This window comes from Orbicella franksi, chromosome 14 (assembly GCF_964199315.1).
Source record: "Orbicella franksi chromosome 14, jaOrbFran1.1, whole genome shotgun sequence".
NCBI lineage: Eukaryota > Metazoa > Cnidaria > Anthozoa > Scleractinia > Merulinidae > Orbicella > Orbicella franksi.
Genome location: NC_138158.1, coordinates 21745667 through 21761202, shown reverse-complemented (window position 1 = coordinate 21761202; position 15536 = coordinate 21745667). Strand labels below are relative to the sequence as shown.

At 42.1% G+C, this 15536-nt stretch overlaps 2 protein-coding genes across 5 annotated transcripts; both read right to left on the bottom strand.

Moving 5' to 3' along the window:
• Positions 1-64: 64 nt before the first annotated feature.
• On the bottom strand, positions 65-7472 carry LOC145468307 (methyltransferase-like protein 27). Of its 3 annotated transcripts, none has more exons than XM_081452000.1 (4): positions 7341-7472; positions 5822-5975; positions 3196-3574; positions 65-2070 (listed from the first exon to the last, which is right to left on the bottom strand). In XM_081452000.1, the coding sequence occupies exons 2-4, from the start codon at positions 5930-5932 to the stop codon at positions 1877-1879; spliced, it is 684 nt and encodes a 227-aa protein (XP_081308126.1). In that variant the 5' UTR covers positions 5933-5975; positions 7341-7472; the 3' UTR covers positions 65-1876. The 3 variants fall into 3 exon arrangements, with proteins under 3 accessions (XP_081308126.1, XP_081308127.1, XP_081308128.1); XM_081452001.1 differs by lacking the exon at positions 7341-7472 and adding an exon at positions 6828-7331; XM_081452002.1 differs by lacking the exon at positions 7341-7472 and adding an exon at positions 6180-6786.
• A 69-nt stretch (positions 7473-7541) lies between these two features.
• LOC145468304 (methyltransferase-like protein 27) lies at positions 7542-15111 on the bottom strand. Of its 2 annotated transcripts, XM_081451997.1 has the most exons (4): positions 15016-15111; positions 13051-13175; positions 11417-11795; positions 7542-10276 (listed from the first exon to the last, which is right to left on the bottom strand). In XM_081451997.1, the coding sequence occupies exons 2-4, from the start codon at positions 13159-13161 to the stop codon at positions 10083-10085; spliced, it is 684 nt and encodes a 227-aa protein (XP_081308123.1). In that variant the 5' UTR covers positions 13162-13175; positions 15016-15111; the 3' UTR covers positions 7542-10082. The 2 variants fall into 2 exon arrangements, with proteins under 2 accessions (XP_081308123.1, XP_081308122.1); XM_081451996.1 differs by lacking the exon at positions 15016-15111 and having other exon boundaries at positions 13051-14323.
• Between the last annotated feature and the right edge of the window lie 425 nt (positions 15112-15536).

The following is a 15536-nucleotide window of genomic DNA, read 5'->3' as shown; positions in this document are numbered from 1 at the left end:
TCCTCCGCAGCCGTTTTTTGGGATGTCACGCAACGCTCCCCCAAAGAAACTGGGCGAGCGTTGCGTGACATCCCATAAAACGGCTGCGGAGGAGACTACGTTACAAAAGTTAGGACACTTTCGCAGTGTTGGGTAACTATAATTAGCCCGACCGGGGGTAGCTAGTCAGCAACGATTTGTCAACAGTCAAACCAAAATGCTCCCCGGGTACCCTGGTGCTTTATTTGTCAAACGCATAAAGGGAGTGGAAACCCACAGAACGATAACTCGCCGAAATCGCGTTAGATCGGCCCGAGGAGCTGGCAAACAACAAAGAATACAACTCAGCAAGAGGGTTAGTAAATTTCATTCACAAAATATAAGAATAATTGGCTTTTCAAACAAAGCCGTTGCATTCCCATACAAACCTTTATAAATTCAAACCGTTGTAACACAACACCTCCATATGCTGCAAGGCGAGAGTCATGTTTCGCGTGGTCAAGTTCGGTCGTTATGTAATAGTTCATGCCATATGTCACGTTAGCCTGAACGTTCGCATAAAAAAGAAAAAAAAAAGGATAACATTGAGAGCTTGGGCCGCCTGTGTGTGGCAACGCGTGTTTCGGGGCACAAGTGAGTTCAAAGTACGGAACTTGATTTAGTGAACGGGTCATTCATGTTTCGCAATTTATGTGCGTTGGCTGTTAGGCTGGCGTTACATATCTTCGCTACATAGTGATGACGAGCTCCAAGAAGGGCGGAACAGCTGTCCACTGTTGCAAACCTACTTTATCGGTTCTTGTCATGTTAGTGTCTCCAAACGTTTTTCACGTGGTATCAGCCTTACAGTCTATTGTTTGTCTCCATACACTTTTTTGGCTGATCGGATCTCTTGTAGATCCTACGTTGGCAGCGTTTATCGTATGTGGTCCTTTGCAGTTTCTGGTTTCTCATTTATTATATATATGGCTTTCGGGGAAATTTTTCTTGCGGGACACGGTGGGTAGTCCCGAGCGGGCAAGATAGCTCCATCTTGCCCGCTCGGGTAGCCAATCACAGCGTAGGATTTGATTCATCTTGCCCGCTCACGGAGCTGGCCATATAATAAATGTCAGTCACGGTATCGCAACCACGGGGGGAGATAGATATATACTCCGATATATGAGCTATATGGGTACGGACCGCTGCGAAGGGTATGGTTTTCAGGCGGTTTAGTGTGGGATAGGGTATAGAAATCAGACAGTCTTGGTCTAGAATGGGGTATAGTTCACTCGAAAAGTGGCCAGTGTAGAGCTAATTTAGTGCAGAACAGGGTTTTTTTTTTACCAAGGGTTCTATGATGGAAGTTGAAACTCGGAAGTGACTTTGTATGATATTGGTTTAGTTAGCGTATGTTGGACTACGATAGTTACAAAGTTTCTGCATTAAAAATAGCTAGTCTGGGAGAAGGTAGGGGTTTTAGGTGTCTAGTCTAGAAAAAGGTTGCAAAATCAAGCAGATCATGGTCTACTATAGGGTAAGGGTTTCGTGTCCTAGTGGCACACCCCAGCCCAAAGATTTACATAGTACCTCCCCCCGGATCGATAAGCGGTTGGACACTCTGTTGCGACGTGTTGCGACATGTTGGGTGTTGTTGGCTAAAATTTGATCATTTTGAAACTTGGGCCAATAACATCCAATATGTTGCAACACGTTGTTGCGATCGTTTGGCTGGGGCTTGGCAACGTGTACACATGAGAAGGGAGTCTAACGAAGTCAAACACATCATCAACAACAAAAATCATTCTAACGCTTGCCTCTATTTCAAAAAATATAGTTAAGCTTCAGACTGAATATTTGCTTGTCCATTGTAAAGTGACCGTCCTCCTTGCCTTGAGGTATTTTCGACCGGTACTGCTCACTTCAATATTTTGTAAGTAATCAGATAACAATCTCGATATTTTTCCTCGTTGGGTGTGGCGTGTAGCTCCCGTTTTTCTTTTAACACCAGACTCCATTTACCAGTTTTCTCCAGCTCTACACACTTGTCGCTGTAGCCCAGACCTGCTGGATCATACGAGTCTACACGGATGGAGAAGATAAACAAACCGCCTGCAATGAAAATCATGAAAGAGAAAGAATCATTATGGGACCGTCAACATACCGTAAAATCCCACGTTAAACCCCTGGGCTAATGTAGCTTCCTAAGGGGTTTTGGGTGGCTTATGAACGGTGGGGCTTATATCCGGAGGGGGCATATAAGCGGAATAAAAAAATGTGTTTCGAAAAGACGAGATAAAACGTATCTGAACGTACCATTACCTTTAGAGCTATTACATTTATAATACATTTATTGCACTTATACATTACATGGGCTTATATAACTGGAGGGCTTATATCCGGGGGGGGGGGGCTTATATCTGGAATAATAACTTTGTTAGAAAATAGAATTAAGGGCTTATATCCGGGGAGGCTTATAACCGGGGGTCCTTAACGTGGTATTTTACGGTAGTCAACTGAACTTTTGGAAGAAGGAGGTGAGGAAAGATTACGATATATTTCTAGACATTAGTGCGGGGCATTTTTTGACAACAATTAAACTAATGCATTTTATTGGAGTTAACTTCATGTCGAGAACGGCCCCACAGCAAAAACCGGAAGATATCACTTGCTTGTGCGATCTCAGCACAGTTGAAAGAAAGCGTAAAGCATAGGTGAACACTGTGGTGGGAAATCAAAAACGTAAATAGGACAAAAGAAGACAAACAGATGCTTCGATAGAGCAGAAAGGAGGAAGGTTCATTTTATTTATAAAACCATTTCTCTACATTTTAAAAGCAATAAGCTATGTTGGTATCTGCACATAGCTAAAAAATACTACGGTGCTAACCATTTAGCCAAAAATCTGGAAAATTCATGGGCAAGTCAAACGAAACAGTAGTTTTCCGGAAAATACGTTCGAAAATTAAAGCCCATCTCTCTCAAGAGGTAGTCCTCTTATTCCGTTCGGAACGGAACGGTGCAAATTCCCTCACAATTTGCTAAATTTTCCAGTTTCCAGTCTCTCATCAGCCGAAAACAATTACCGGAAATTGAATTGTAAATGTTAAGTGCCATCTCGTTCGGTTGGTTTGCTGATTTTGGAAAAACCGTTACCATTATTCAACGGTCATCCCAACCAGTTTATTCTGATAAATGCTAAGTACTCGTACAAATCATACTCGGAAAATTACGTACCAGGCTTCACAAATCGCGCGCACTGTTCAAGCGCTCCTGGTTTCACTTGCCCGTACACTATGGTGCCCGCGCATAGCACGACGTCGTATTCAGCGGTCTCGATCTCTTTCATGTATGAGTCAGTTAAGGGAGCACAGATCAGTTTCTTGTAAAGGTTCTTCGGTGCCGCTAAATTGAGCATTTCCTGAGAGATGTCCAGTGCGTTAACATTGGTGTACCCTCGAGCTTTGAGCATTTCCCCGATCGCCCCTGTACCAGCCCCGGCGTCTAGGATTTTCATGTCTTTTGTCGGCTTAGGGTAAACCTCTTTCGTCTGCATGGCCCGATCAAACGCCTCCACGCACAGTATGTGGCCTTTGTAACCTGTGTTGTCGCTAATCTACGTGAAAAGGCCACAAACGAAGCTTGACTTTAACTAAAATCTCAAGATATATGTAAACATGACAACTTCAAGGCAACCTCGTTCCCAGGCTCTCTCTCCTCTCTCTCCTCCCTCCCGCGCAACAGACTTTTTTCAACAGCCAGATTCTGGATGGTCACGTGACCAGCCGCAACGGGATCTTTCTCCCAACGACAAGGGTGGCAGAGGACAGAGAACCTGGAAAAGGGGCTGGCTTGAAGGAGCTACGTCACAGCTTGCGCATCTTGAAAAGTTTAGGCTACATTTTTCAAGTTCGTCGTTTGTAATCCGTGTTAAGGGCCCATTAACCGATTCATGCGCGCGTTGCTATGGAGGTGAAATTTCACTTCCGGTCACTTACGTCAGCCTGAGCACGGAAAATAAAAGCAACTCAAAAGCTTGCAAATTCGCATACATTTTAGATGCTTTTCTTTGTGTTTCACAAAATGCAAAGCAAAAAAAGTACAAGCAAAGACAAAATAAGAGAAAGACAGAAAAACAAGAGCAATAGAAAGAGAAAAACTAACTCCGTGTGGCTTTGTGTGATCTCACCGAAGTGCACTGGTAGTATAAATTGCGCACGCGCTGATAGGGTAACTTCCAATAGATATCGGGCGCACTTCCGGTTTCTTTAAATGCTAAAGGAAACGCGGTTTTTCATTAAATCCAGCCTTTTTCGACGATTTTCGATTAAAGCCAACGTTGGCAACATAGCTATGCATTCCTTTTTCGGAATGGTGCTTTTTTCAGAAAATTACGAATTTTTCAATATTTTGAAATGCTCTCAAAATCTGACCTTTTCGAAATGAAACAAAATCGATGCATAGCGTAATGAGGATTTAAATTGAAATATTAAATCAAAGAAAAAAATCCCGAGAAAGAAATTTGCCTGGGAGCCTTTGCATTTTTTCTGTATTAGTCACATGACCATGGGCGTGGCCTGATGACGTCATCACTAGTGTTACTGGTCATGAAAAAGTTGAAACACATGAAATAACTCTGAACTAACTAAAAATGAGGAGGTTAGATGAGACTGAATTTTCCTTAGCAACGGCTCGAAAAGATCGGTTAATGGCCCTTAATGTTCTCCATCCCTAATCATTTATGGTTTTCTTTGGTTCTGTAAAGTCCTATCTTCACTGGGTTTCCTCCAATATAAAGGTAATTTTGTGCGCGGCCAAAATAACTCAATATGCCATGACTGAACTCCTTTGAGGAAAGCAAAACAAATACACTATTGATGTTATTTTGTTACCAGCTTGACGCCCCATTCGACACTTTGAATAAATTTTTTCCCACTAGATAGATAGAGATAGATAGATAGTTGGTGCCAATTTCCTCCTTTGCAGCCAGAGGCTGAATTGCGGAGGAACCAGAGAGGTGAGATCGGACGTCAGCATAACAGTGAAGGCGCACTTTGCAGACACTTCAGTCCATGTATGATCTCACCTTACCCACCCCAGACCAATGACCGGCACAAGTCAGATAGACCATGACACCGGGTTCTACGTCCCCTACTCTTTTCGAACAGTGTCATGCGTTCTTTAACGTCCCACAAGAACCAGATCAGTGAAGTGCTGTGAGACGGGGCCTACGGTTTATCGTCCTTATCCGAGAAGACGTTGTACGATGTCTTCAAATCACTAGTAAGAACTGTGCTTTGAAGAACGCGAGCCACGCCGGCTATTTTTTCGTGTTTTAATTTCTTTTGGAACTGATCGCAGGCATTACATATTTAGTTTTGGCAGGTCGTAAACCGGCATACTGAACAGATGTAGACGATTGCGAAGTTCGAAGATAACAGATAAATTCATTTTTTTGCTAGGACGAGGAATTTGACAATTTTACTCTGAAAACGTAGCAAATGTTTTCCGTCCACACTACGCCGGGGGAATTCAAAAACGCAACAATCACCGGTCATTTTCGATTTGTATTTGAAAAAAAAAATCGGGCAGCGAAATCACATGATTATCGTGAGGTCATTCATCATTTACAGAAAGTTCTGTTTTCAAAATACTTTCTGTCCTCACGAAAATGAAAAGTCGGCGTTTTCAAATTCCTCCGGTTTGAAGATCGCTTTCGAAAAGCTCCGTTTCCGTTTTCGGGATTAATGTACGTGGACGGTAGGCCTAACCGTAGAAATAAAGCTGCGTTTTCAATTTCCTCCGGCATTGTGTGGACGAGGCCTTAATTAGCTTACTGCTGCTGTTGCACGTGCATATTTACCTGTTCCCAAATTGAAGCACGTTCATCATAGGCTATTTTTGTTTCCTCCAAGGTCGCGTTTAGGCCTGGCAGTACCAGCGAGTGTTTCGAGCTCTCCGTCACTGTTGTCATGGCTACAAGGACGATCCTTTGCTCAAATTCCCTCAAGTACAAGCTACAAAAGAATCCAAGAAATCAATTACCTCGATCATTAGTAAGACTGACTTCCTTTTCAACTGTTTAACTCTTCGGTCCCAAATCAAGTCAAATATTACAACTACAATTCCTTTTTGCATGATTGCCGTATTCCTGGAGTTAAAATAAGTTCTATAACAACAAGTATCCGATGAACAAGATGCTCCCATCAGAATTGTCTTACCGTTCAAAGACCAGAAATCGGCGAATGCGGTAGGACACCAAGTCGGTGATGTCAGTCGAAAGATTGATGCCGTTGTCCAGCCTGTTTACTCAAGTCCGAAGATCAACGGACAATTAAAACCAAAGGAACATAAACCTCCAATTGTAAATCAACAAAACGTTGGTTATTATTACAAGTGTGGTCTGTGCGATGCAGACTATGACGGCTTCACGAGTCGACACCTACATCAACGTGTGGAGGAACATAAGCGATCAACAATCGACAACCACGTAAAGGATGAGCACGGAAAGGATCTAGAGACCATTGGAAGCAATTTCAGGATTTTGAAAAAAATGTCAGAGTAAACTCGACTGTTTGATTTTTGAAATGATTTTTATTCGTAAACTTCAACCAAAATTGAACAAACAGAGTGACTCGATCCGCGCGAAGCTATTTACTTAATTATTTCTTGTATTGTCTCTATGTAAATATTTTAGAGTTTTAGTCAGTGTCTCATTTGCATTCTTATAATCGATTGTATGTATTCTGGGCGAATGCGAAAATTTTACTTTTCAACTTGAAAATGACCGTCGAACGGTCGAAACGTCGTTGCTTTTTAACATTAACTTTTCATTACTTGCTTAAGATAATGTACAAAAGACAGCTAACCTGCAGGCCAAATCTTTGGGGTAATAGAGGAGTTGTCAAATTTATTTCCACTCGATCTTCCACTCGAAGTCCAACTCGAAGTCTAACTCGAACTCGAACTCGAACTCGAGTCCAAACTCGAGGGATTATTTCTCCTTGTCAAATTTATTTCCACTCGAAGTGTAACTCGATCTTCAACTCGAAGTCCAACTCGAAGTCTAACTCGAACTCGAACTCGAACTCGAACTCGAGTCCAAACTCGAGGGATTATTTCTCCCTATTTAGGAAAGATCGAAGCGGCTCTGCTAGCGGGTAAGTTGGTAGAGCACTGTACCGGTATTTGTAGAGGTCATGGGCGCGAATCCCATTTAAGCCTGAACCTTCTTCAGGCTCGAAATATACTTTTTAGCGGCGTGAAAAATTAACTGGCAATCCGTCTGTGTTCGCAGGCAATTAGAATATATTATGATCTTGCAGTCTTGTATCGGAATGACGTGCACCGCAGATGGAAATTAAAAATTAATTCAGGCTTACCTCGTAAATTCCCAATGGTCGCGCGACTGAGACTATAGAATCTTGCACCTATGTATGCGAATTGTGCAATAAACACAACAGGCGGACTAAATATCAGGCGGCCCAGACGTTGAATACGATTAATACGTGATTATGCTCTTGGCGATTGCCAACCTCGTTCCCAGGGTCTCTCATCATGAGAGACCCTGGGAACGAGGTTGGGCGATTGTGTGAAAATTTTAGCCGTTTATGAGACAATGTATGAAAATGCTTTGAAAATTACTCTAAATGCTACGTGTAGAAAATAATTTGAATAAAATGGCTTACCTTATGTTTACATTGCGTTATTTTGATGTCGCTGGGTTCTTGGAGGTGGTTTAGAGCCATTTAGGCGAGTTTTACTTTCTGGCGGTTTGCTGTTTCCCGAGGTGAAGTCGAGGGGAACATTGAGGGTCGAGGGAAAAAAACAAAACTCACTGTTTCCCGCGGGACCAGTCATTAAGTGTTTTGTTATACCTCGTAACTCAAAAATAGAAAAAAAGACACTGCGAAGAAACCGTTTGCTTGACGCCGGCTGGCTCACAAATTTGCCGCGGTTTCAAGGAGCACGACCTGATCACGTGTGAGTCTAAAGTTCAAGTTGTTGTTAGTGAGTTTTGTTCGCCCTAGGGAGTTAGTGAGTTTTGACCCACAACACGTGACACGTTCTCCTTCAATCGGATAACGTATTTGAGCTGGGAGGTATAACGCCCGGAGGGAGGGGGTACTCCCTTATATGGGCTATATAGGTATGTGCGGCCCCAAAGGGTATGGTTTTTGAGCTGTTTTGGTCATAAATAGAGCATCGATTTTAGCTGATTTTGGCCATTGTGGTCATAAATAGGTTAAGGTATGGTTTTTGCACTCTAGCCTTGATATGGGTATGTTTTTAAAAAGAAGTCACTTTTTCGTCATTATCGAAAAGAAAATCAACAAAAGCCCTTCACAAATTATGTTTACGGTAATTTAACATTGGTCTGAACTAGGGAACTTATTATAACGCAGGTCTGAAACAGGGTTTTGATTTAAGGGTTAGGTCATAAATAGGGTTTCGAATTTTTGGTCAGGGTAGGGAATATCGCAGATTTTGGTCATAAATAGGGTAAGGGTTTTGCAAAGCGGGCCGCAGGCCCTCACCCGATTTTTCTGGGAGTACCCCCCCGGGGTATAACGATAGTCCCTTGAAACAATTTGAAACGATTTTGCCGAATTTGCATGTATGAACACAATGTAAATGTTTTTTTTTTTCTTTTTTCTTTTTTATAATAGTATCAGCCAGCTAGCAGCCATAGCAACGGCTGCTTAGTCATAAAATGACTATGAACAGGAGCCCATGCTATGAACACTGACATGAATGTAGTACATTTCGAGCAATCGCCTCTCCAGCTGGGTCTCTGGAAATGAAAACATCACCGATTATAGATTCCTTGAATGAAACATCGTGTACTGGAAATTTGCAAAAATGCAGGACGGATAAAAAATACTTTCTCCCCCTTCCTGTTCGTTCGATAGAGTTAGTTTGTACTCTTTCCTAGCCTGCGTTGCTGGCGCAAACGGTGAAGGAGTGGGGAGGTACGTAAAAAACGCTCGCAAGAATAAGAAACAATGCGTTCTTCCTTTCTCCCAGTCCCCTTCCTTCCATCAACGCTTTGCCTCCCCCAGTTTAACATCAGGTTAACTCTTTGCAGATTGCCATTTGAACTGGCTGAGATGGCGGCCGTCTGAAGAACGTGTACGACCTCGATGAATGCATACTAGTTATGTAACACTTTCGAGTGGTATACCATGAAATATCCCACGAGTCACTTAATTTCTCGGTATACACGAGCCTTTACATGACAAGAGGGATAATCCGTGGTATATCACGAGAGGGCGTTGTATAACTATTTTATACCATGCCGTAGTAAATACAGTGATCAACACAATAAATGCGACATACGCGAGGGCATGATGGGAAGGTTGGGTGTAATGCCGTCAAATATACAACGGCTTTCCTGTATTCTGATTGGCTGTATTTTCTATCGCCTGGTATAAATGTTGATACGAGACTGTACACGCACAAAGCTAAGTTAGGTATTATATAGCCTTATGGCTTCGAAGGGCGGTCAAAAGAGCCCTTTTACATTTTATCCTTTATTCAATTACACTCTTTGCAATTATGTCACACGCTCAAGCTTTACTTTTGTTCGTCATCAAATCGGTGATGTACAAGACAGTGAGTTCAGATCAGAGATCACTATACGAATGTCTGACCACGAGTTTTGCCAAAGTTAGACAACCTTATGCTTTCAAAACAAATGGGACAACTGAACTAGCTACAGTCAGCCAAAATTGAATTGAATGCTCGCAAAAAAAGTAAATGAAACTGTTGTAAGGTATCTCTTCGCTAAAAACTTGGGGGCAAATGTCTTATCACGCGTCCACTCTGATCTCTTCAAAGGTTTCTGATGTGTTAGTAAATTCCGATAGACTGAAACAGTCTCTTCTGCTCAAAATTCCGAGGGGAAAAACGCAAAGAAGAACGCAACACAAGTGAACGTGCAAGCTATACTCGCCGCTCGCATGTCACGCTCACAGTCACGCTCGCACGCTCATTTGTTTTGCGTTCTTCCCCACCGATTTCCGAGCAAATGAGAGACTGCTCGCAATCTAACATTTCAAAGACTGTCCAGTTACACTCAGGAAGATTGCCCTAGCCTTGCTTGAGGTATCCCCATCACTTCTTCACTGTAATACTTTGTAAGTGATGAGATAGCAGTATCGAAGTCTTTCAGCGTTGGGTGTGACGTGGAGTTCGCGTTTTTCTTTCAGCACCAGGCTCCACTTGCCAGTTTGTTCCAGTTTCTCGCACATTGCACTGTATCCGTACTCCACTGGATCATACGAGTCCACGCGGATGGTGAATATAAAAAGTCCACCTACAGAAGCACGAAAGAACACTGTAGTTGCTAAGGGATGTCATGCAATGAATAGAACGTTGCGTGACAATATTTTACCTCATTTTCTCTTTTCGGCATGCTGCCCCTCCCCCACCCCCTCCTCTCCCGCTACATAAGTTTACACCAGTATCAGCCTCCTCAAAGTAAACGTTAAAGCAAATGCCCTGCGTGACAGAGGCTATTCAGCAAAATGCCTGCAGTGGGTACCAGAGCTTGCAATCCATCAAATATTTTCGCTCGCGCGCGATTGGTCGAAACGCGTCATGTGACTGAATATGCCCCGGCTAAAATTGGGGAAATTGGGGAATAAGTCCGAGTGATATTTCCCAATTTTCAAACCTGCGCGTGTCTCGCAAAAAATATTTGAAGGATAATCGAAGCTCACAGTTCTCCTCGAGGAAGGTTCGTACTCTTCGGGGCTTCTGAAATTCCATGACTTTCCATGACTTTCCATGTCCTCTTCCATTATCGTTCCGAGTTTTCCATGACCTATATGTTCAGCAGTTTTTCTCAAAGTATTGCCAAAATAATCTATAATTTCAGGGTTTTTCCCTCATTATGACGCATAAAATGCGTGCTAGTGCTTATTTATTTATTTATTTTTTTTATTAAAACTGGTTTTTTGACTTTTGAATTTTTTTTTGCCTGTTAATTCTCAGAACGTTTATTGCTTTTCCATCACTTTCCATGACACACACTTTAATTTCTGGAATTTCAGGCCTGGAAAATGAAATTATAAAATTCCATGACTTTCTAGGTTTTCCACGACCCGTACGAACCCTGTCGAGCTATGCTCTCGGAAAACTGTTCGCTTCTCGGAACAGATAATGTCTGCGGACAAATATCCGAGCATCCGTTTTCGCGCCAAATGGAGGCTATTGTTTATATATTCAGGTTTTCGATTTCTGGTTTCAGTCCTTATTTACTACTGAAACGTCAGGCCAAACACAACACACTGCACGAGAGAGAGAAAAAACTCTGGTACTTGGCGTAGACAGCGAATAAATGTCTGTACTAACACGTCAAGCAAATCACATCACGCTTATGAAGGATATCCAATGGCTTCCTTAGTTATGGACGGAATCTCCGAAGATACTAATATGGTTCATATTCACCCACCGGGTTTTACAAATCGTGCGCACTGCTCGATCGCTCCTGGTTTCACTTGTCCATACACTATGGTGCCAGCGCAAAGCACGACGTCGTATTCAGCGGTCTCTACCTCCTTCATATGCGTATCAATCAAGGGAGCACAGATCAGTTTCTTGTAAAGGTTCTTGGCTGCAGCTAAATTGAGCATTTCTTGAGAAATGTCCAGCGCGTCAACGTTGGTGTACCCTCGAACTTTCAGCATCTCTCCAATTCCTCCTGTACCTGCCCCAGCGTCAAGGATTTTCATGTCTTTTGTCGGATTGAGGTAGACCTCTTTGGTCTGCATAGCGCGATCAAACGCCTCCACGCACAGTATGTGGCCTCGGTAACCCGTGTTGTCGCTTATCTACAACCATAGGCACAACAATTAGAAATAGGAATTATTGATTTGTCGCATTTTTAAGCGTAATAAACAGAAACGAACCCGCGCCAGGTGAACACTATCGTATCGTGTTCGAGGGTCTACGACAAGACATTAACTGCGCTTCATCACTCCACATTTTAATTCTTGTTTCAGTTTGTTTTTTTTTAATCTTAGTTAGCTTACCGCATATGTTTTTGTCCTTTTTATTGTATTTTAGATTTTAATGTATTTTAAAGGTTTAACATTTATTTTCCCAGAGGACCCTCCTGAAAACCACCTTATGGTGATTGGAGGCTTCCTCTTAAAATATTATGTATTATTATTATTATTATTATTATTATAATAAATTATTATATTATATCAAAGTATGTAAATATTATAGCATTTTGTAAAGCTTAGCTCTAGTTTTTGTCATTATTATTATTATTATTATTATTATTATTATTATTATTACAGGGCTAAACGTACGAGTGTTGTTCTTGGCACTACAACATAAACCTGATTTTCACAATAAGATGTATCTTCGTTCTAAAAATTCTTCTGAAAATGAGTCCAGCTGCCCGAAAACTTGAGAACCACAATTGTATGAGTTGTTTTACGTTCATACTTTTCTATGCACCAAAGGCTTTTCAGACGCATACTGGTCCGCCGATCTCCTTCCAAACAGATGCCCAACTATTATTCGATCATTCTAAAGATAATGACTTGAAGTCGATATAATATGCAACATCGCCCTTCTCCTGTTCCCTTCCCCCACCCTCAAAGGGAAAAAAAGACATCCTCTCAACACCAATATTCACCTCCGGCCGGGCTTCTTCTCGAGATTTGATGGTTTGTTTGAGACTACTATAAATCTGTTACTACAGGAAATCCATTGCTCACACAAAGCCTGTATTTCCTCTTTCGCCTTGCTTCCAGTTCCCTCCTTCCCTTCTGCCTTGCGTCGGAGGACTGGAAACGAGTCAGCTTGGCTCGCCGCTTTCCTGAAGCCACAAACGTTTGCTAGTGACTGCTAGCCTCTACCCTCCTACGTGGACGCTCGTCACGCAGTCTTTCTTCGTGAAGGAAGAAGACTGCGTGACGATCACAATGAGCTTCTGCGTAGGAGGTTAGCCAGCCGTCTTCCAGCGCTCCTGGTCGGTTTGGTGTCTCGCGGGACCGAAAACGGCCGAAAGCGTTGATAAGCGGCTGTATTTGCCGGTAAACGTACTCTGACAATATATGTTGTCATAGTTACCTTTTCCCAGCAAGCAGCCATTTCATCGTAAGCCAGTTTGGAATCCTCCACTGGCGAGTTCATGTTCAAGTCTAGGAAGCGCTTGGGGTATTTAATCTCAGCGGTCGACATTGTTCTGGACCTGTCTGAATAAAGAAGAAGCATTCATTCAATCAAGCGAGCAAGCAATTGGTCAACACTGAAATAAGCGCAAGGCTCTGTTCACACTACGCCGGAGAAATTTAAAAACGCAACAATCACCGGTCTTTTGGATTTGTGTTTGAGGAAAACTCGGCCCTGGAAATCACAGGGAAATCAAATTCCTCCGGTTTGAAGAGCGTTTTTGAAAAGCTCCCTTTCCGTTTCCGGGATTATAGTCTAAAAGGTAGGCCTAACCGTAGAAATAAAGCTTTGTTTTTCAAATTTCTCCGACGAAGTGTGGACGTTACCAAAGTAAATAGATAAATAAACAAGGAAAAAGACAGATAGACAGACGAATTAAAGAGGGAAAAGAAGAAAGAAAAAGATACATTCGAACCCAGGGCTGTCAATTAGGGATGAGTATGACTGACGGGCTCTTGATGTTACGGGTGAACTTGCCCGTTGTTGATAGACCCTCTTCATATAATTCACTCAAACCGTAACAAGTTTGTTTCGGGTGTGAAGATCAAGGGCAACAGGTGACATCAAAACCTACATGACAGACCTGAAAACTCCAGAATACAGGCACCTTTACATGACGGAAAGTTCACTTCACCCCAGCAAAACCAGAATTCATATAATTTCTAACTTTAGAACAAAGGCAATTCCATGTTACGGACACTCAGCGCTGACCCTTTATGTCCGTGTAAAAGTCCTTCGTAGCCGAAGTCACGCAACGCTCCCGGCCTTGCGTGACTTCGGCCAAAGGAGATTACGAAACACTTGAAACACTGCGATTTCAGGTGTATAATCCATTCACAGGCACTGACAATCTGGTGAACAGGGCCCGAGGACGGATTACATCCAGGAGAAATAGGTTTCCCATCGATAATTTACTATATGTATTGGCACACTTCAGTTGCGATGAAAGCAACAATGTTCTGCTCTCTTGACTTGCGAATCCCCGAAACCGCGGCCAGCACCCAGTTTCAGTACATACATGAATTAAGTTTTTCGGCCAGCGATCTGGACTTTAAGAACAGTAAGCTCCCCATTTTTCACTGGGTTTAATAGTTTGTTGTTGTTAACCAGACGGAGAAGAAAACAAGCGTTGACCCATTCACAATAGCCTGTTTTTCAAGTTCAACTAGAATCAACACATTGCTAATTCCGCATAGCAATAACGTATTGTGAAAACCAAGATAATGTTTTTCAACATATTTAATGAAGTTATACTTCGTTTTCTGCATTAATAATTTTGTCGCGAAACGAACATATATTTTGACCTTCGTTGATATGCAACAGACGATTTTTGTGTTGACAGTAGACATCACCGTAAGCCGCCATGAAATACGATAAATGTGGCGCAAAGAATATAGTCTAGCTCTAAAATGAGCAACAAACATGAGAAAACGGGAATATTTCAATATGATATGCTGGAATCTTGCTTTGATTAATTGCGAAAGCCCCTACACGAGGCATGTAACATCATGCGATATGCATGCGTCCTCGGATTAAATTAATAGACTCGATAAAATATTGCGCACATAGCATGAAGAAACGCAATCGTTCATTGCAGTTGATTGTGCAAACATTTCAGATCTCTAACTCTACTCAGTAACACTCTAAAGCTAAATTTGTTGCATTTGACAACAAGGAATACTTTGAAGCGAAACATGCATGCGTCACGGCTCAAAACGCAAAAACCCAGAGAGCAAAAATATTCGCTACTGGCCAAGTCATGATCAGTAACGAGTCGTTCAGATCGACCTCTTGGGTTCCATTGATCGTAAAAATGTCATGCACGACGAAAAATTTTAGTCACAAGGCGAGAATAAAACTTACCGATAACAAACAGCCGGAGAATGAAACAGCACCAGTCTGAGGAGCAAGTGAAAGTGAAATTACTGAACGAAAACGGATATGTTTATACTGCTTGGCGCATTGTGCAATCAGCTCCAAGATCACGCTGCGTGACCTCTTTGTGTCACATGTGATGAGGATGTGAAATCCTTTAGTTTGCTACCGCTACTCAAAAGTTGCTCACAAAAACCCAATTTTTTTTTGTTGCTCTCTTCCTTTATTTTTGGTCGGATGCAAAAAAAAAAAAAAATGCATTGTACAACAAAGGTAAGATTTCTAGCACTTTTGCGCAATTTTGCGACAGAACCCGGCAGCGTTGCCAACTAACTTTTTCCTCAATTAAAACCAAAAAATGTGTGAGCTAAGACTACGCATCAATATTAATATCAATCTTGAAAAAAATATTCACCCGATCATGAGACACGCGAGTCAGCATCGTCCGCCATTTTGAATTGTCTTTAAAACGCTTACCTAGACGCCTTTTGCACACATGATCTGCCCCA